This window comes from Eretmochelys imbricata, chromosome 9 (assembly GCF_965152235.1).
Source record: "Eretmochelys imbricata isolate rEreImb1 chromosome 9, rEreImb1.hap1, whole genome shotgun sequence".
Taxonomy (NCBI): Eukaryota; Metazoa; Chordata; order Testudines; family Cheloniidae; genus Eretmochelys; species Eretmochelys imbricata.
The window spans coordinates 47,025,451-47,046,606 of NC_135580.1; the positions used below are offsets into that span (position 1 = coordinate 47,025,451).

General features: G+C 43.2%; 1 protein-coding gene across 11 annotated transcripts in view; it reads left to right on the forward strand.

The window, feature by feature from the left end:
* SAP130 (Sin3A associated protein 130) overlaps positions 1 to 20,348 on the forward strand; it is a 36,155-nt gene extending 15,807 nt beyond the window's left edge. For 3 of the 11 annotated variants that reach the window (XM_077825678.1, XM_077825680.1, XM_077825685.1), the window contains exons 6-21: positions 1,817 to 1,941; positions 2,817 to 2,941; positions 3,748 to 3,898; positions 4,311 to 4,401; positions 4,676 to 4,780; positions 5,417 to 5,558; positions 5,831 to 5,952; positions 7,533 to 7,835; positions 8,937 to 9,114; positions 11,916 to 12,020; positions 13,707 to 14,068; positions 14,880 to 15,128; positions 15,493 to 15,618; positions 18,197 to 18,300; positions 19,119 to 19,232; positions 19,431 to 20,348. In XM_077825678.1, the coding sequence (XP_077681804.1) occupies positions 1,817 to 1,941; positions 2,817 to 2,941; positions 3,748 to 3,898; positions 4,311 to 4,401; positions 4,676 to 4,780; positions 5,417 to 5,558; positions 5,831 to 5,952; positions 7,533 to 7,835; positions 8,937 to 9,114; positions 11,916 to 12,020; positions 13,707 to 14,068; positions 14,880 to 15,128; positions 15,493 to 15,618; positions 18,197 to 18,300; positions 19,119 to 19,232; positions 19,431 to 19,589 (2,561 nt within the window). In that variant the 3' untranslated portion in view covers positions 19,590 to 20,348. The remainder of the gene's footprint in view (positions 1 to 1,816; positions 1,942 to 2,816; positions 2,942 to 3,747; positions 3,899 to 4,310; positions 4,402 to 4,675; positions 4,781 to 5,416; positions 5,559 to 5,830; positions 5,953 to 7,532; positions 7,836 to 8,936; positions 9,115 to 11,915; positions 12,021 to 13,706; positions 14,069 to 14,879; positions 15,129 to 15,492; positions 15,619 to 18,196; positions 18,301 to 19,118; positions 19,233 to 19,430) is intronic. The other 8 variants (XM_077825679.1, XM_077825683.1, XM_077825686.1 and 5 more) reach the window with 6 other exon arrangements.
* The last annotated feature ends 808 nt before the right edge of the window (positions 20,349 to 21,156 follow it).

The window sequence follows — 21,156 nt, forward strand, 5'->3', positions numbered from 1 at the left end:
TTCCAGTGTGCGTTATTGTGCATTTATCTGCAGTGAATTTCATCTGCCATTTTGTTGCCCGGTCATCCAGTTTTGTGAGATCCCTTTGTAACTCTTAGAAATCAGCTGTGGACTTTTACTATCTTGAGTAATTTTATATCGTCTGCAAACTTTGCCACCTCCCTGTTTACCCCTTTTTCCAGATCATTTATGAATATGTTGAACAGCACAGGTCCCAATACAAATCCTTGGGGAATTCTGCTGTTTACCTCTCTCCACTGTGAAAACTGACCATTTATTCCTATCTGCAGTGAAAACCAATGCAAGGAATTCATTTAGCTTCTCCTCAATGGCCTTGTCTTCCTTGTGTCCTTTTTTAGTGCTTCAATTGCCCAGTGGCCCCACTGATTGTTTGGCAGGTTTCCTGCTTCTGGTGTACTTGAAATAAAATTTTTGCTGTTAGTTTTTGTGTCTTCTAGTCTGCTAGTTGCTCTTCAAATTCCTTTTCAGCCTGCCTAACTAGACGTTTTAATTTTACTTGCCAGAGTTTATGCTGCTTTCTATTTTCTTCAGTAGGATTTGACATCAGATTTTTAAAGGGACTCTTTTTGTCTCTAACCGCTTCTTTTACTCTGTTTAGCCATGGTGACTTTTTTCCCTCTTCTCTTACTGTTTTTTTTATTTGGGGTATACACATAGTTTGAGCCTCTGTGGTGTGTGGTGTTTTTTAAGTTTCCATGCAGCTTACAGGCATGACTGTTTGTTTGTTTGTGACTGTTCCTTTTATTTCTGTTTAACTAGCTTTCTCATTTTTGTGTAGTTCCCCTTTTTGAAATTAAATGCTACTGAGGTAGGGTTCTTTGGTGTGTGTGCCCCCTTCCCCCCGCCCCAGGATATTAAATTAAATTTATATTATGGTCGCTGTTACGGAGCGGTTCAATTATAATCACCTCTTGCCACTTAGGACAAAATCAAGCATTGCCTCTCCCCTTGTGGGTTCCAGAACTAGCTGTTCCAAGAAGCAGTCATTAATTGTGTCTAGAAATTGTATCTCTGTATCTTGTCATGAGGAGACATGTACCCAGTCAGTTTGGAGATAGTTGAAATCCCCCATTATTTTTGAGTTTTCTGTTTTTATAGCCTCTCTCATCTCCCTGAGCATTTCACAATCACTGTCGTCATCTTGTTCAGGTGGTCGGTAGTGTATTCTTAGTGCTATGCTCTTAACTATTCAAGCGTGCAATTTCTGTCCACAGAGATTTCTACAGTGTGATTCGTTTAACATTTTTACTATATGCTTTCTTTCACATGTAATGCCCTCCCCCAGCAGCACAACCTACTCTGTCTTTCCTGTATATTTTGTACCCTGGGTATTACTGTGTCCTATTGATTATCATTATTTCACCAAGTTTCTGTGATGCCTGTTATATCAATAGCCTCATTTAATACCAGTCACTCAAGTTCACGCATCTTAGTATTTAGACTTCTAGTATCTGTATACAGGCACTTACAAAATTTGTCAGTATTTAGTTGTATGCCTTCAAGTGATGTAAATCAATGGGACTCTTTTTCATTTGACTGTTTCTCTTCAATTCCCATTTGTAGTTTATCCACTTCTGTCCTCTCCTCTTTACTAGGATATAGAGAATCCCCTTTAATAAATCCACTAAGGGATGTGTCTGCTCGAACCACGTGCTCCTCTGCACCCGTCGGCTTTCTCCCAGCCCTTAGTTTAAAAACTCCTTTATGACCTTTTTAATTTTACATGCCTCTCTGTATATTGGTAATTCAATCATTTTGATATGTTTTGCAGTAACACACGTGATTTGTTCCTCAGGTGCGGCAGCGGCTGCTGTGATGTCCAGCTCTAAAGTAACCACAGTTCTGAGGCCAGCTTCACAGTTGCCAAATGCAGCAACAGCTCAGCCAGCTGTTCAGCACATCATTCATCAACCAATCCAGGCAAGCGGCAATCATGCTGTATTGCAGACACTCTATTACTGTTCATTCAGAGATCTTTCTGACTTGTAGGGGGAATCCACCCAGAACGTAAGATTAGCAGCCTTTATTTACTGGGCTGTTGCCATTGGCAACCATCCCTTCTGTTTTTGTTACTTAGACACCCCAGCCTTATGAAGTTGGCATTGGCAGCATCATTCAGAAAGCTTTACAGGCCTTTTTTTGTAGGCAAACTGAGCTGGAGATTAGACCTTTAAACTGTCTACAAACTGATTAAATTCTGGGGGAGTCCTAATTTTGAATGTGCGTGAAAACTTTATTTAAGTCCAAAAAGGTCTGGCTTGAGTTTGTGCTGTTACTTTATGCTCAGACTTTTAAATCAGTTTGATCAGGGTGATATAAGCTAAATACTGGACCAGGAAATATATATATTTAAAATGAGATGGTGAAAGGGTGCATGCTCATGTGGATGTCTGATTCCATATAATGTTGTGCATATTTTTATAGTTATGTTCAAATGTAACCACATTTGCATAACTGTGTATAGTATAGATAACGTTGGTAGTCATGAATGGAAAGCATCAAAATAAAAAACATATTTTCTAATAGCATATGGAAGCGCTGAATCATTGGAACAGTTTCCATAATATCTGGTCTTTTAACTGCTTTTGATCATCAACTACCTCTGATGCTTCTGCTCTGAAAACCAGGCCAGAGCTTCTTAGGAGTTCACAAAAGAGTTTTATAGACTGGGAACATCTCCAAGTGCCAGTATTTTATACTGAGATCTAGGAAATTTGGCTTTATCAAAATATTTCCCAGATACTTTCTCATTTGCACCATTGTGACTTACTTTTATTATTCTGTTGTCTTTACAGTCTCGTCCTCCTGTGACGACATCGAGCACCATCCCTCCTGCTGTAATAGCACCAGGTTCCACCACAAGAGCTCAGTCTCCAGTTATTACTACAACAGCAGCACATGCTACGGAATCAATCCTGAGGTAAACACATAAGGAAAGTGTCTTGGGGAACCCCAAGATTCCTGACATTCATATAGACCGCAGGAAGGGGAGTAGAGGAGGCTGATACCCCTGTGAATGTCAGAAATACTGTATAGGAGATTTCTCTGCTGTGGTCCAATTGATACAGCACATGAGTGAGTCAGGAGACATGGGTTCTTTCCTCTGGTCTGCCAGTGACTTGCTGTGTGACTTTAGGCACATCACTTAACCTTTGTCTGAGTGGGTTCATCTGTAAGACAAGGAAAATAATGCTTACCCATCTTTGTGAAATGCTTGCAGCTCTGTGAAGGAAAAACACTGTAAATGCTAAATATTGTTTTCTGTTCCAAGAGAGATAAACAGCTAAACAGGAGCTCATTGACCAATTTGTTTCCCAAGGAATTGGGTTTACTGGTCTGCCAGGGCAGCACCTGGCTAATTCAGTCCCATCCTCTTCTAGCAGAAGTTGCTGTAGAAAATGGCATATTAGTGTTGGACTATTCAAAATATCCCGTGGGGAGGAGGGTTAGAAATTGCAATTAGCTTGTTTTGCTCATGTTGGTATCTCTAGATACTGAGGAATCTGTGTGTTCCCACCTGTGGAAGATGCAGAATAAGAATTATACAGCAGTCACTTCTGCAAATTGTGTTAACGTGGATTCGATAGTAGTGTAGCCCTCAAAGAAAAGACAAGTGGAGTCTGATGTCCCTACTTGCCAGTATGGGGGGAGCCAGTATGCCTTGTTTAACTGTCTGGATATTAAATAAAGGTTGCTTCTCTGAACGTCCTTTCTTTCTTTTCCCAGTCGGCACACTCTGTCTCTCCAGCAGCACCCACCTTCTGCAGCTATTAGTATTCCGCGTCCTGCGCAGCCACGGGACACAGCAACTCGGATCACACTGCCATCTCACCCAGCCATAGGTACACCAAAACAGCAGCTCCACACCATGACTCAGGTAAATCCCATGACATGAGATCAGTGTAGTTTCTTCCACAGTTCAGGGTGTGAGAAAGTTGTGATTTTTTTTGGTTCAAAAGTTATGGGCACAGTTGTTCACCTTTGGTTCAGGGCAAGTGGTGTATGGACAAGGGGCAGGTGTATGTGTGGGCAGTCAGCTGTGGGGGGAAAGGGTGTGTGTCGGGAGAAAATCGTGGCGCACAATTGGTTTTTACAGCCTTATCCCATGTTTTTTTTCTTTCTTTGAACCACATCTTGATGACCCAGAGTAAGTGATGAACAGGGTTCAAAGTTAGGCTAGAAACCTGGTGTCCTGTTCTCTGAGGAATAGCTACAATATGATTTTAAAACAAATAAAATGTAAAATGTATCTGTACATTTCTCTTGCTGTGAAACTTTCTTTTCTCTAGAAAACCATTTTTAGTACTGGTACTCCGGTGGCGGCAGCAACCGTGGCACCCATTTTGGCAACCAATACTATTGCCTCAGCAACCACAGCTGGTGAGTATTCACAGCTCAGTAGTGGGAGCATCCCTTCTCCACGATGATGAGAGGTACAAGGGGTGGCAGAATATCTTCGATCTGCAAACAGTCATCAGAGATCCTGTTCCTAGTTAGGATGTGAACCGTTTTTGTTGGCAAGTCCGTGGGGGAGGAAATGCTTAGATAGAAAGTTCCTGGTGCTTGTTCTCTAGTTCTCTCTCTGTGTTTAGGATATGGATATTAGGGTGATGCAGCTGTATAGAAATCTCTAGTGTCACTCTCTGTCTTTCAGGTTCTGTGTCTCATACCCAAGCTCCTACAAGTACAATTGTCACCATGACAATGCCCTCTCACTCTTCCCATGCCACTGCTGTGACCACCTCAAACATCCCAGTTGGTGAGTGATTTCAGCTTCTGATGGAATGGGTGTAATTCAGCTGACATCTCTTTACTCATGCATCCAGGATGGTCTGGGGCAGCTATATATTACTAGCACATTAAACAAGAGAAATAACAAAAAAATCAATCCAAGTTGGGAGAAACAAACAAGTAGATTTAATGAGCCCTAATATATTTTTAAATGATGCAGGGAGAGTTCTGGAAGCACTTGGTTAGTCTAGTTAACTGTTGGCCTCCTCACATGAGTCTTTATTCCAAACAAACTTGAGCCTCCTGGAACTCCATACCATGTAGTATGATGTATTGAGGATATACCTACTAAGGGATATAAATGTGTCTTCCTCAATGAAGGAGTAAATTGATCAGGGAGAGTTAAGATTATTCAGGGATTGAGGTCACTTAATTTGATATTGTGTATTTTATATGTCCACTTAGAGCCCAAGGGGCACACATTACAAATGAATAAGAGTTTCCATTCCTTCTCTGATTCTGCCCTGTTAGTGAAATAAAAAGACTTGTTCATTTTCACTGAGGAGAAGAAAGTTTAATCATCTGGATTTCAAACTCTCCTTTTCTGCATCTGCTCTCTTCTTCGTTTTGGCTGTTAGTTGGCTACTTGTTTTTCATTATGCAGCTAAAGTGGTTCCTCAGCAAATCACGCATACTTCTCCTCGAATCCAGTCTGATTATACATCAGAGAGGAGTAATCTCATTCCCATACCTGGACACCGAGCATCTCCAAACCCAGTTGCCATGGAAACAAGAAGTGACAACCGGTAGGTGGGAAAGAATTCTTTAAGTAGAGCTCCTGGCTGCTTCTCTGCTAGAGGCTTATCATATGCATGAATTGACATGATAGCTAACACTTAAGGGTGTCTGAGGTTTCTGAATTTAGCTAGCTGAAAAGGATCTCTAGAATAGTTGGGGCTGGTTGATACTCTTGCTGCGGGAGGTTGCAAAGATTTAGAGAGTGGTCTGAGCACTTGGGTTGAAGAGGTGGATGCAAGTTGTAATGATTTGTCTGACACTTGCTGTATCTTATCTGTAGGCAGTCGATGCCAGTCCAATTCCAGTACTTCTTACCAACGTACCCGCCTTCTGCCTACCCTTTGGCTGCACACACTTATACCCCCATCACCAGCTCTGTGTCCACCATCCGCCAATACCCTGGTAAGGAGTTGCCATACAAGTGACTTTTAGAGCAGTCTTGGAGTAGCAATAAGTGTATGCTAGGCCTGACTGGTACAAGTGTTCAGTGCAGTTCAGGGTACTGGTTCACAGAGATTCTGCTAAACGAGTTTGGGTGTTTATCCAGACCCAAATCTCTTTGACGGGTCTCCCATCCTCCATGTTCTGATAAGCCAATTTAATTTGGTAATATTCCCACTGCTTTTACCTTACAAACATACACAGTTTTGCTGATGAAGTTGTGGGTCCCCATAACTGGGAGTTGTTCTGGCCTAAGATGTCACTAAACTCAGTACAGTAGCCCCTGGGTTATTTATTGTGATATTACTTCAATATGCTGTTCACTGTCCCCCACTTCCAGTTTTCAGTGTGCTGTTACATTTATGTATTGTTAACAATACATAAATGCATCATGGAAGGTGAGATGCAATGTGAGAATCTGGAGGCCTTTTACAGCAGGGGTGTTTGACACCTTGAGGAGGCATTTTAGAATGGTGAGATAAGTACATTAGTGGGCTCTTTTTCATGAAATGATCAGTAGTGAAAGTTAACTGTATAAATTAGGGTTCAGGCTTCAGAGTTAACATTTCATTCAGGAGAATGGGGCAGTTCACATCTGTCTGACTATTGAGTCAAGCAGCTGCAGACTCAAAAATACAACATTAGGTCAGTTCTTGTCATCATGGTTAACATCGCAATCATGAGGGCTACAAATATATTTCTCTTTAAAAAGAAAGCTTATATTTTGGAGCACCATTCTGCATAATGGTTAAATTCCACTGCATTGCGGGTGTTGGATAATGGGTTCGGCTTAAGAACAAACCAGTTCATCCAGTTGTAAAGGATTTAGGATTAGAGAAAATTTAAATTAGGCCATATTTTAAAAGCTTTCCACACTTGGATTCTATTCCTCTCTCTTCTTTTGTAAACTATCACAGATATTTTTCTTTTTTAATTTATATTAGTAGGCTCAAAACTTGATCTACTGTTACCAGTTTGCAAGCCTGTGTTTTTAAAATAAATGCTTCAGTGCTATTCTTTTCTTTTTTCAAAAAATGAAAACATTTTGTGTCTTGACACTCAAAGGACTCTTCAGTGACATGTCAGTGGCAAAAGTAGAGACCAAACTGTCAGGGGTAGTATACAGATTTCAGTTGCAGGATTCCAACAGCTAATTTTTAAACTTGTGAGTTAAAGAACAACTTGACAGTATTCTTTCAAAAACACAGGCTTTGCTCCCTTCTTCCTGTTGTATCCCACCTTCTAATTGGTGTTGCAATTAAGTTATAGTATATTGTAGCAACAGACAGACATTGTAAATGCAAAATTAAGGCATCTGAATTTATGGCTCTCAGCAGTCTGGAGAGTTAGTTTGTGACAGGAAAAATCTTATTCAAATTCTGTTATTTTCAGCAGTAGCAAGGGGATTGCAGACTGTTAAGCAAATTGCTTCATCTTAAATAAAAATCCAAATAGTGTGTAGAACCCCTCTTTATGCACCATAGGAAAATGAAGTAGTCTATTGGGGTGGAAATAATCAATGTTCATGTTACTGTTCTCAGTTTCAGCTCAGGCCCCCAACTCTGCCATCACAGCTCAGACTGGCGTAGGTGTGGCCTCCACTGTGCACCTCAATCCCATGCAGCTGATGACTGTAGATGCATCTCATGCCCGTCACATCCAGGGGATCCAGCCAGCACCTATCGGTGCACAGGGGATCCAGCCAGCACCTATCGGTGCACAGGGGATCCAGCCAGCACCTATCGGTGCACAGGGGATCCACCCAGCTGCACCAATCGGCACACAGGGACTCCAGCCTGCACCAATCAATGCTCAGCAGCCACAAACAGAAACAAAGACTTCAGGTAACTTCAGCCAACTAGGTCCATGCTATGTATGGGCTCAGTTCAAGGGAGCAACTGAGCCTTGAATTCACCTCCAGCTTCTTGATCAACTGAAGTATTTTAGCTAGTCTAACTCTCTGGAAAGCCACACCCTGATGAGAAATAGTATTTATATAGTACAAACCTTTATAAAGCTACAGTGGTAATACAATAGCAGACATTATATACACAAATATGCACTCTCTCCATAGATTTGTTTTTGTTCCATTATTTACGAGCCAAAACTACATGATCAGGTTGCAAGTAGATTTTAGTGATTTGGTTTTTTAAGTTAGTATTGGTCTGACGATGTTATGACTAAAGCTGGAAATGCCACTGCAGCTGAAGAACTTAACAGACCTTCTCTGCACGTGGATGACTCTTCTCAGGAATGGCTAGCTGTTCTCACAGGTAGGATACGTTGCCTATAAATTGCCCAAGACATGAAACCCATTACAGTCACACTTTGAAAAGTGACTGCAAAATACTTTCACCACCTGGACTACCGCAGGAAAATCCCTTATGCGAGGAAAAACATCAGTCCAGCTATCCTGAAGACTTTCTGAGGAAAAGGCATCTAGCATCTCAGAGATCACTCTAGCCTCTCCCAGAGGTGGCTGGCAAGCAAATGTTGTCCAGTGTCTACTTCTCACCTGTCTAAATGTCATGAATCAATGGTGAGCTGAGATGGCCAAACACACCTAGCAGAAAATTAGGACACGGCCCTACGAGACAGTGCCTTATTTACAAATAATAGGCATTGCCACAGACATGCAATTCTTATGCATATAGTGATACATTCTTCCCTGGCAAGCTCTGCCCCTTCCATTTCTCTTGGAATGCTAGTCTTACCTATCAACAGTGGTTAGGCAGGTGATGCCTTCCATCTCCCCTAGAGAAGGATGTTATTAAATTGCTTTGTACAGCACTACGCTTCAAAACTAGGAGAGAGCTTGGGGAGCAAGTATATGAATACCTACTTTCCCATCAAGTGTTTCTTTTAATAACTGCTGCTTTTCCCATCTTCTCTGTTCTGTTCTGTCTCTTCCTCCTTTACTTTCGTGTCCCTTTTGTCCTTCCCAGCAGTGGTCTTGGCAGACGGAGCCACCATTGTGGCCAATCCTATTAGCAACACATTCAGTGCAGCTCCGGCAGCAACCACAGTGGTACAAACTCACAGCCAGAGCGCCAGCGCCAGTGCACCAGCCCAGGGCTCATCCCCACGCCCAAGCATCCTCCGGAAGAAACCCGCCGCAGATGGGTGAGTAGGACTTGACTTGGCATGTAATGGCTCTTCTGCTTGGGCTAGTCCAGGGGTGCCCAACCTGCAGGCTGTAGACGGCCCACCAGAGCATTTCGTAAGACCTGCGGCCTGCTCCCGTGCAATATACTAATGACCAAGTCCTTAGCGTTCGGTCATCATGTTCACATCATTGTAGTTTACACAGCGTGTAAATAGACAATACTGTACATAGAAACAACCTATCTAAATAAATACAAAACAAGCTGAACTTAAAATATAAATCAATACAGGTGACTTTAAATCCTATGAAAATATGTAGAATCTGTTTGGCCCACACACAGTTGTGCTTAGGTTGATGGGGCCCTCCTGTGTAATAGTGTTAGGCACCAGTCATCTAGCCCAAATAGAAGAAACATCTGTGCTTCAGTGAGGGTGGAAAATTTAACCAGTGCAGGATGCAAGTAAGATGCCCATCTCTTTGAAATACACACTTCATCCAGGCTACATTTTTGTCTATCCTGTTTTAGAGCAGATGACTGAGGCATACCTGTTGTCACTAATGGGATGGATAGGACAATTTGACTCCAGCTTGAAATGTGACCTGCAAGGGGAAACTAAATATTTGAGCACTTTCTTTCTGCTTCATGTTTTAAAAAAAAGTTTTTTAAAATTCAGGTTTTGTCTGCCCTGTTCTTACTGGAACACTTTATGGACGAATGGAGAAGGACTAAGATTGTAACACACAAATGACATGAAAGTGAAACCTGATTAGCAAAGAGAGGAACATAGCTTTAACTTAGACTGTTTAAAACTCCTGCTTAATTCAAATGCTTGAATAAATAGGTAAGGGAAGAACTCTTAGATTCAATAACTCATTGAGGGCTGAACATTTTGCCTCCAACTTTTGAGACTTCCAATGAGTCCTCCAAGACTAGACTTGACATACTTGATATTTAAGGTCAAATGCAAAGTAATGCACATTGGAAAACTTAATCCTAACTATACATATAAAATGATGGGGTTTAGATTAGCTGTTACCATTCAAGAAAGAGATCTTGGAGTCATTGTGGATAGTTCTCTGAAACCATCCACTCAATGTGTTGCGGCAGTCAAAAAAACCAGAATGTTGAGAATCATTAGGAAAGGGATAGATAATAAGACAGAAAAAGATCATATTATCTCTATATAAATCCATGGTACACCCACATCTTGAATACTGCGTGTGGATCTAGTCGCCCCATCTCAAAAAAATATATTGGAATTGGAATAGGTACAGAAAAGGACAACAAAATTTATTAGGGCTATGGAACAGCTTCCACATGAGGAGAGATTATTAATATTGGGACTTTTCAGCTTGGAAAAGAGATGACTAAAGGGGGATATGATCGAGGTCTATAAAATCATACTAGTGTGGAAAAAGTAAATAAGGAAGTGTTATTTACTCCTCATAACACAAAAACTAAGGGTCACCAAATGAAATTAATAGACAGCAGGTTTAAAACAAACAAAAGGAAGTACAGTAGAACCTCAAAGTTGTAAACAGCTTGGGAATGGAGGTTGTTCGTAACTCTGGACAAAACATTATGATTGTTCTTTCCAAAATTTACAACTGAACATTGACTTAATACAGCTTTGAAACTTTACTATGAAGAAAAACACTGCTCTCCCTTTATTTTGTTGTAGTTTACGTTTAACATAGCACTGTCCTGTATTTGCCTTTTGTTTTTCTTTTTTTTTTTTCCTTTTGGGGGTGCGGGAGTTGCATGCTTCTGGTTCCAAATGAGGTGTGTGATTCACTCATCAGTTTGTAAGTCTTAGCATAGGTCCATCAATTGTTATCAGCCAGGATGGGCAGGGATGAAAAACCATGCTCTTGAAGTGTCCCTAGCCTTCAACTTTTGCCAGAAGCTGGGAATGGGCGACTTGATGATTACCTGTTCTGTTCATTCCCTCTGAAGCACCTGGCATTGGCCACGGTTGGAAGACAGGATACGGGGCTAGGTGGACCATTGGTCTGACCCAATATGGCCGTTCTTAATGTTTTTATAAAACAGAGAAATGTCACGCTTTTTTAAAATATAAATCAAACAAAAAAAGGGGGGCCAGTAGCCCAATTTTCTCTTTCTATGTAAGTCACATTTAAAGATCTGTTGTTTCCTAGAATGGTCTGTGGGTTTTTTTTGTGTGGGGTTGGATAGTCTCAGAATTAAACCTTATGGGAATATTCAAGTATTTTATAGTGATAGACTCTTGTGTTTGCCAGACTCACTAGTTGACCAATATAGCATTATGCTGCCCTGTGATAAATGCACATTCAGCCTGCAGAATTCTGCTTCGTAAGCTCATAGCTGAGAGCCCTCTCAGGTCAGGGTGGTTGCTGAGCCTTGGGACAGTAATGGAAGAATGGCTGGCACCACCCAGTGCTGGTAGATAGCCCATTCTACATAGTTGGAGGCTGGTGGTCTCAACACAGTCATGGTGGGCAAGCTGAAAGTAAAATTGTTAAGGATCCTTGGCGCTCTGTGGAGAAGTCCTCAAATTGCGTGAGAGCAGACTGATAGCTTGGACTTACCCTTTCAGGGAAATAAAATATGAAGCCTTGTTTGAAGAAATACTAGAAGCGAATCCTGTTTATCTGCTCACAAGTTTATTAATCCATCACCACCTTAGGAGTGCAATGCAACTAGCACAGGAAGACAAAACCTATTCCACTTGTGGCAGCAAGAGATACAGTCTTTCTTCTGCCTTCATTGGCGTTCAGGTTTCTAAGGGCAACGTACCTGAGCGGCAGCAGTTCCAAGCTTATCTGTGTCTTCCAGACTGGCAGTCCGGAAAAGTCTGATCCCCCCTCAGCCTTCTGAAGTAGCTAGCACCCGTGTGGAGAGCTCTATGCGGAGCACATCTGGATCACCCAGACCTGCTGGGTAAGGATTTCAGACAGCAAATTCTGCATGACAGCACGTCCTGTATAATGGATCAAAGCCAACTGAATTTAGGTTAAGGAGAGAAGGGTGTGTCAAAGATGTCACGTAAACATGACACAAATTCAATGTGAAGTAAAATAGAAACATAAAGGAATGATTGTATTACACCAGAGTTGTATTTTTAACTACTGTAATTGTTCTGTAATTGGCACAAGATCCTAATCCCTTAAAACAGGGGTGACCAACCTGTGGCTCCGGAGCCACATGCAGCTCTTCAGAAGTTAATATGCGGCTCCTTGTATAGGCAGCGACTCTGGGGCTGGAGCCACAGGCGTCAACTTTCCAGTGGGCCAGGTGGTGCTCACTGCTCAACCCCTGGCTCTGTCACAGGCCCTGCCCCCACTCCACCCCTTCCTGCCCCCTCCCCTGAGCCTGCCATGCCCTCGCTCCTCCCCCTCCCGCCCCCAGAGCCTCATGCACCTGAAACAGCTGATCAGGAGGTGCGGGGAGGGAGGGGGAGGTGCTGATTGGCGGGGCTGCTGACATATTACTGTGGCTCTTTGCAGTGTACATTGGTAAATTCTGGGTCCTTCTCAGGCTCAGGTTGGCCACCCCTGCCTTAAAAGATCTCATTATCAGATCAGTATCTTTTTGCATTTACCCTTTTAGAGCACTGCGAGTTAATTATTTTAAGATGGATTGTTTCATCAAATGTTTGTTTAAAAGGAAGGGCTTCATAATATTTCTGTTTGGGTTTGATGAATAGAAAATTCATTCTTCACAGATACTAAAGAGTTTTCCATTTGGCTAGCCAGATAAGTATCTGTTAGCTCCCTGCTGAAGGGAGCTGACTAGTGTTGGTATCATTATGCTTATAGAAGACAGGCTCAGCAATCACCACTGATAATGCACAACGAAAAAAATTCCTGGCATTCTGTCTAAAAGTAAAGCAAAGGTCTGAGAGCTCGTAGTTCACAATGCCTGGAAATGAATGCTGCAGAGGGTTCAGAGAGAACCGCCTTGCCAATTTCATGATCCAGATCAGAGAAGAACGTGTATCACCTCTTTCCATCACCTCCCCTGCCATAGATTTTTTTTTTTTTTTTAAATTTAGACCTAGTCATGAGTTTGCTAAATATATATCAATGGCTATTAGCGGGGATGGTATCCCTAGCCTCTGTTTGTCAGAAGCTGGGAATGGGCGACAGGGGATGGATCACTTCATGATTACCTCTTCTGTTCATTCCCTCCGGGGCACCTGGCATTGGCCACTGTCAGAAGACAGGATACTGAGCTATATGGACCTTTGGTCTGACCCAGTATAGCCATTCTTATGTTCTTATATTATGGGAAGGAGAATGATACCAAAACCTATCTTACTTCTAAGAAAGAGCTCTTGGTGAAATAGCACAAGAAATCAATCTCCTGATCACTTGTGAGATCAGTGTAAACTATCTGGCTGTCACTGAGTTAGGGATGAACATTGTGAGGTAAACATTCCACAAAGTATTCCACATTACTGAGGTAAACATCATGTACTGGGGCAGAAAAAAAATGGGTTTTCTGAAGGAGCTAGCTCCAAAGCCCAGTTCATTAACTTTACAGGCCTTGTCTGCGGTAGAAAGTCATGGCAGCAGCACTTAAGATGTTGAGTGGATTAAACTAATACTAGTTTTTATGTTTTAGTGCCAAGCCTAAACCAGAAATCCATGTCTCTATGGCTACTCCAGTCACTGTGTCTGTGGAGGCAGTGTCCAATCAAACCAGCGAGCAGCCCACCATTGCAGTCCCACCTACCTCTCAGCAGCCTCCATCTGCCATTCCAACAATTATTGCAGCAGCTAGTCCACCTTCTCAGCCGACAGCACCTCTGTCAACCATTCCAGGAGCAGTTTCAGCTGCTCCAGCCACTTCGAACACAATTATAGCTGCTCCTCCACCTCCATCCACTATGAGTGGGGCCCTCTCCACAGTATTGGGACCCCCAGCACCAGAGATAAAAATCAAAGAGGAAGTGGAACCTATGGACATAATGCGACCAGTCTCAGGTAGGCTTCTGATTAAAGTAACTGCAGTCACTCCTTCTTTGGGGAATGATGGTAAGGGCTTCACCAAAGCCAACCTGAAACTCCCTTGGACAGTGGTACAGCATGCCAATCATATGGTTGCTGTCAGAGTAATTTTAAATAATTCCTAAAGATTATCTTGTTCCTGTTTTTATTTCAGTGTAAGTCCAGAGTCTACAAACTTGTTTGAATCTTGTTTTCAGTGACATGAATGGGTATGAAGTTCTGATGTCCCAGTGACAACTGGAATGGAAAATGAGTCCTGTTGATCCCTAAGCAAGGAATCTTTCTAGATAAATGGGTTTGAGATCAGTTTTAGTCATAGCAGGGGAGAGCATTGTAATGCCAGTGACTATGAACTGTCCATCTTAAATGTAAGAGTTTGCAGAGCGGCCACTGAACCCTTCCATTTAAAAGTTGAGCCTAGTTCCTTGGATTTTCTTGTACAATTGTTTGGCTACCCCATATGTCTGGGGAGGATGTGAGACTGAGGTAGCAGCAGAGCAGTAAAATCCGACTTCAATCATACAAAACTGATATAAAAACCCTTAAACATAGATTTCTTCCTTCACCATGCAAATAACATTAAAGTTCCTTTTCCTTGGACAGCTAGTACATTCTGTTCTATTACCTCTTCTTTCCCCCAGTGACATGAAATTGTTTTCAGGATAGGTATCACCATGACGGCACTTAGATAGTATTAGCTTGTCACTTTCACACTAGCTGACATAAAGTTGCTCTCTCTTTGTGGCTGTCAGGCTCTTAAACATTTCTCTTCCTGTTTCTATCTTAGCAGTTCCTCCGTTGACTACAAATACCATGTCTCCATCTCTTGCATTGCTGGCCAACAACCTTTCCATGCCCCCGAACGACTTGCCACCTGGTGCCTCCCCAAGGAAAAAACCCCGGAAGCAGCAGCATGTAATCTCCACAGAGGAAGGCGACATGATGGAGACTAATAGCACTGATGATGAGAAATCCACTGCCAAAAGTCTGCTGGTGAAAGCAGAGAAGCGCAAGTCTCCTCCAAAAGAGTACATAGGTAATGGCGTCTCTGATGGTAACTGCTTTCTCTGCTCAAATATCTGCTCTTCTCTTTTCCACCAAATTAGAGTCCTTTGTTCCCTGCCTCTACAATAGTGAGACTTCTGTTAAACAAGAAACCTGAGCTATGAATCAATAGTTAGCCCTTCCATTGTGATTTTCAAAATGTCTATTTCTCACAGGCTCCATCTCAGTTTCACCACCTGTAAAATGTTAAGTGACTCATTCAATCCCAGGGGGAATTGGCACCTGAGCTGCTTCCTGGTCTTCTGCTTAAATCACTGGATTATGCCAGTCTCTTCTAGTTGAAACTGCAGACATTCTTTAACAGGTCACAATTGTTTCTCTTGGCTCTTTCTTAGATGAAGAAGGTGTCAGGTATGTCCCTGTGCGTCCAAGACCCCCTATCACACTGCTCCGTCATTATCGCAACCCCTGGAAAGCTGCCTATCACCACTTTCAGAGATACAGTGATGTCAGAGTGAAAGGTCAGTTTACTTTTTATGGAATTTCCTGTTGCCCATGCATAATGCTGGGAACAGTTGTCTTTTAAGTGGTTGTAGTCATATAGACAAAGGGGTTAAGTAACTGTAGTGTGGCAAATAGAACTTGTTTCCTGTTCAGATATGTTCATCTTGTGAACTAAAGGAAAACTTCTACTAGCTAGCAATGATGCTATCTCTTGTCAGACCTCCTGACAGTAGAGGGAGGCAGTCACACTTAAACAGGCCTGACCTTCCACCCACCAGAGGGAAGTAATACACACCAAGAGTAATCAGCATATTATACTTATGGGGAAATTCTGCGCCACTGCGCATGCGCAGAATATATGTCCCCACAGATTTCTTTGCTTCCCTGCAGAGCAATGGCTTTCTGACAGGGAAGCAAAGGGAATCCACAAGAGCAGTCATACGACCCTACCCAGCTAGCAGAGAGGTAAATCACTGTGGGGTAGGGGGAGGGACTGGGGAAGACCCAGCTAGTGGCTCCTACCCTGCACCTGGCTCAGCTCCTAGTCCCAGCTGGGCTGGGGAGGATGGGACTTCCTCTTTCCCTGCATGGCATCTAGGGCCATGTCAGACCCACTCCAGAGTTCGCCCTTGGCTATAGGAAGCTTTTCAAACTCTCCTCCCCCACTTCCTGCACCCATTGCACCTCAGCTGAACGGGGAGGGATCACTGTACAGGGAGCTGCTCCCCCATCTGCCCAATCCCCATGCATCCAGACCCTCCTGCTGAGCCTCACCACACCCCTGCACCCAGAACCTCCCTGACAAACCTCACTCCCCCTGCACCTGGACCACCCCAACGAGCCACCCGCACCAAGATCCCCACCCTTCCGATCCCCAACCTGCTGCACCTGGATCCCCACCCCATTGAGCCCCCCACATCCACACCCTCTGTTGCTGAGCCCCAACCACCTTCACCTGGTTTCCCCTGCAGAGTCCCATTACCATTGCACCCAGAACCCCCCAACAAGCCCCTTTGCATTTAGATCCCCCCGTGCCTGGATCGCCCATTGAGCCACCTGCACCCAGATTGCCCCACACAGAACCCTTTCAACCCACACCTGGATCTCCCCACACTAAGCCCTTCCACACTTGGATCCTGCCTTGCTGAGCCTGCCTGCCCACAGCTGGTGCACCTGGCACAGAGGGGCAGGACCCTAGGGTGTTTCTGGGGCAGGCCTGGTCCTTGCGCTGTGTCAGGGTTGGATGCAGCCTCACCACTGAGTCCGTGTCCTGGGGGGAGCTACACAGTGATCTCCCACCTCTGTGCAGCCAGTGGCCTGTGCTCCCCAATGCCATGCTGGAGCCTCCACATTTATTTGACAAATAAAATTTGCAGAATTTTGAAATATTTTTTGGCGCAGAATGCCCTTAGGAGTAATATTACAAATGATAAAAAACTGTTTTGGCATGTGTCTGTTGAACAATATGTTCTGTCAGCAACAGGAGAAACCTACTACTGAAAATCTGCTAAAAGTAGATGTACACTGCAGCATTCTGACATGCATGCTTTGCTGATCAGCAAATAAACATGCAGAGTTAAAGGAAAACTACCGTATTCCTGGCTTCAGAATAACTAGACTTGTCAACTGACCAATGTTTCCGTTTTTAGCATCTATCTCTAACCTTAGGGAACTAGAGACTGACTATCCAAGGGATTTTGAGGCCAGTGTATATCTGATTATGTTTGTAGCTGCTGTATAAGCACGTCCATAAGAGGAGCAGACTTGTACCTGTGGATAGGTGTGAGACAAATCTTCAGTCTCCACACAGGTCTTTGAGGTCTGCAGTTTCAAGACAGGAAAAATCAACACTGAATTTTTTCCTCTCTCTCTGTATGTCTGTCCAGACGTGCAGCCCCTCCACAGGGAGGCAGGAGAAGTTTGCATTGAATGGGTGGACTGAGGTTTGGGCCTCGGGGTGTGTGCTGAGGAGCCTGGGGCACAGAGGGACTCGGACAGCGGCGGGAGTGAGGAAAGGTGGTGGGGTAGGCACTCATCTTGGCCTGGGAGATGGCAGGCTGAGGAAGCAGCACAGTCTGGGCAGGCACCCAGAGCAGTTGTCTGTCCAGCTCCCTCCCCTGGCTGCTGCTTTTACACAACTGGCTCCTGCCCTGAAGAGAAAACAGTCTTCCCCCAGCCCCAGAATTATGATTCTGCCCCTTCCCCACTCCAGCTGCCTCCTCTCCCAAGCGCTGAGGGAGTTGGACCAGAGGAGGAGCAGGGCTGGGCTGCCCTGTCTTCTCCTCTGCAGGTACAGAGGAAATGTTGTAGAGGCAGAAACATAGACCAGCCTCCACACTACGTCCATAGTGGGAGCACTAACCCTTACTATTGTCCCGTCACCCCCCTCCCCCCCCCAACCCGGTTCTGCTGCCCCTACCTCTACGTATGTGTGAGATCTTGAGATATCTGGTACATGAGTGAATATTGCTGTCCTGACCAACTGACCTGTGTTCAGTTCTTAGTGGAGCATGTGAGGGGAAAAAAATCTTACAGTATCATAACTGTCCTTTGTTTCTATGTTAGACACATCAAGTTTGTGTTCTTTGGTTTTAGAAGAGAAGAAGGCTATGCTGCAGGAGATTGCCAATCAGAAAGGAGTATCCTGCCGTGCGCAAGGTTGGAAAGTCCATCTCTGCGCAGCACAGTTACTGCAGTTGGTAAGTGAATGGGGCTTACCAGTTGAGCGTCCTACAACATGGGAAAGTAGAAGTACTCCTAGATGAACATTAGCTCTTTTGAAAGCATCACGAATTAGAAAAACACATCAGTCACTGGAGTATCTCACCGTTTGGTCTGTAGGGAGCTGGCCATATGCTCTCCAGTTATCAGGAATGTGTTGCATGTGGTTCTGAACTTCAAAGAAGTGGAGGTTTGGATTCAGACATAAGAGCTGATGCATTCTGTTCAGATGCTCAAAACTGGCAACTCCCTCTCTCTGAGGCACAGGTCTGAAGACGTGTCTGTTTAGGATGGTGCTGCTGATACGAGGCAGCACTGCTCTGCATTCTTGGATGTTTCTCTTTTGGGTTGGGGGTGAGGTAGGTGCTCTGCATTCTAGCATCAAACTCCCCCAAACCTCTGCATTCCCAGAATAGTATTGAGGGAAATAAGGGAAGCAGCTCTGCATTTCAGAAGGATCAGGGCTGCTCTGGATTCAGATGTGGGGATGCAATTTGTACTTCTCTGAATTCTTCAAAGTATCTGTTTCAGGGGCAAGGGTCAGAGTGCATCTCCGCATTCTAGACAGCACTGGTTAGGATCCATGCTCATTCAGAAGTGGAGCAATTCTTTTATAGGATGTTAGTACAAAGAATAACACCACTCTACTTCAAAGGCTCCATCTCATGAATAAGCAACATGCGTAGCTGAGGGAGGAGCAGAATAGCCTCACTTGTTTGTGTATAATTTTCTTAATATGGAGGAATGTTGTGCATTCTAGTGATGGGCATTCTCACTATGGTCTCATGTCTTCTAGACTAACCTGGAGCATGACGTGTATGAGCGCCTCACCTCTCTGCAGGAAGGGATAATCCCCAAGAAAAAGGCAGCAACTGATGATGACTTACATCGAATAAATGAACTGATACAGGTAAAAGTTGATGGCTCAGTATATCTACTTTACCCTTAATTACACACTCACTCTATTGCTGCCTATGGTGCAGTTAGTAAGAACTACCAAGGGAGAAAAAATGTTAGTGTATTTCAAGTGTGATTATTCCAAGGTGATTTACAGACTTGGAAATGACTGAGAGTTCTGCTCTTAATGACAGTGGTGTGTGTATTTCAGGGGAATATGCAGAGGTGTAAACTTGTGATGGATCAGATCAGTGAGGCCCGAGACTCCATGCTGAAGGTCTTGGATCACAAGGAACGTGTTCTGAAGCTCTTAAACAAGAATGGAACTGTCAAGAAAGTGTCCAAATTAAAGCGAAAAGAGAAGGTCTAGAGCCAGAAGAATAAGGACTGTGGAAATGGAGAATGTGTACAGAATGGAGTTGTTCAGTCTTTTTTTTATTTTGGGTTTATTTTTAAGTAGAGCATCTGACTAAAAAGGATGAGTTCTAGAGAACACAGATGGATGTGTGGAGCCCAGTGACCTGGAGGGATTGGCCTGGATCTGTCATAATGAACAAATATTTTTCTGTCAGGCTCATCCCTTTTAAACTCTTTGAAGTCACATTTGTTTAACCCTCCTGACATGTCAGTGCCCACTAATTGGTACTCATAATGCAGAGTGTCATGCACAGTCTCCTTTTCATTTTAGAGTTTAGAGGTAACTTACAGGTTTCTCCATGGATTCCTGCAGGAGACCTCAAGAATTTGATCTGAAAGTATTGGCTCAGACTGCCAGGACCTTTTCAAACCATTAAAAATGACACCATTTCCAGTTACCTCCCCACCCTTCCAGTTTTGCTGACTTTCCAGTGTCTGTAGTAGCCTTCTTAAACCAGTGCCATTGCACTAGATCTGCCCCATTTAGAATCTCCTGGTTCTGAAGTCCTAGCTGTCAATTTTTTTTTTGTAAAGAACCATTTCAAAGTGATTTTGTAGTATCTGTTCTGTGTGTGTTCATGTTGGTGCTCTGATACTTGTTTTGAAGTACTTCTCTTCCAACACAGTACTTCTTGTAGCTGGTGTGATGCTGTTAATTGTATGTACCACATACATCCTGTAAACCTTAATAAAGGACTTGGAGACTTTTGTACCCGAGCTGTTTGTATATTTTTATGCTATAGAAAATACACAACCCCTAAGCCCTAAAAGAAACTCATCTCCTGAAAGACGTTGCAGGAAGGAGAACCTGGATTTTGGAAAAAGAAATCTACCTCTTCTGCTGCTGTCAGAAAAGATAGTTCATTGGGGTTTCAGCCTATATAGGTGCAAGTGTCGTTTTCTGTTTTATCCTAAGTTTCCATAAGGGTTGCCAAACTAGTACACTAATGAAGAGTTATTAATTCTGAGTAACTATGAACAATACACACAACTTTCATGACACCAGCTTCCTTTAGGAAGTAATTTAGTTTTCATTTGTAGTTCTAATCTTCAGGTGGCTAATGGTCACTGGAAACTCAATGTACTTTTCTGACCTTCTGAAATTAATCCAAAAAAGCTGATATTTCATTCCGTAGCATAAAGAGATTGGAAGCACTGAATATGAATAAAATTCATTATAACAAGGTGAGCATGCTGCTTCTTTCATATGCACCATATTTCAGACCCATCTGCCAAGACAACAATCTCATTCCGATCTGACTCTAGTTTTATTTAGAAAATAAATATACATCTCCATAATGTATTTCCGATAATGTTACAGTAATTTTGGCTAATATGGAACAACTTAAATTGTGGTGTGGGAACTTAACTTTCGGGGGACTGCCAGGGGGAGAGTGGAAATGTCAGTAAAATGCCATTGAAAAACTTCTAAAATATGTACTTAAAGGCTTTTAAAAATTTAATTCTGCAAAGAAATAAAAGGAACTAATTTTTCATACTACAAAATGTGGAAGGCAAGC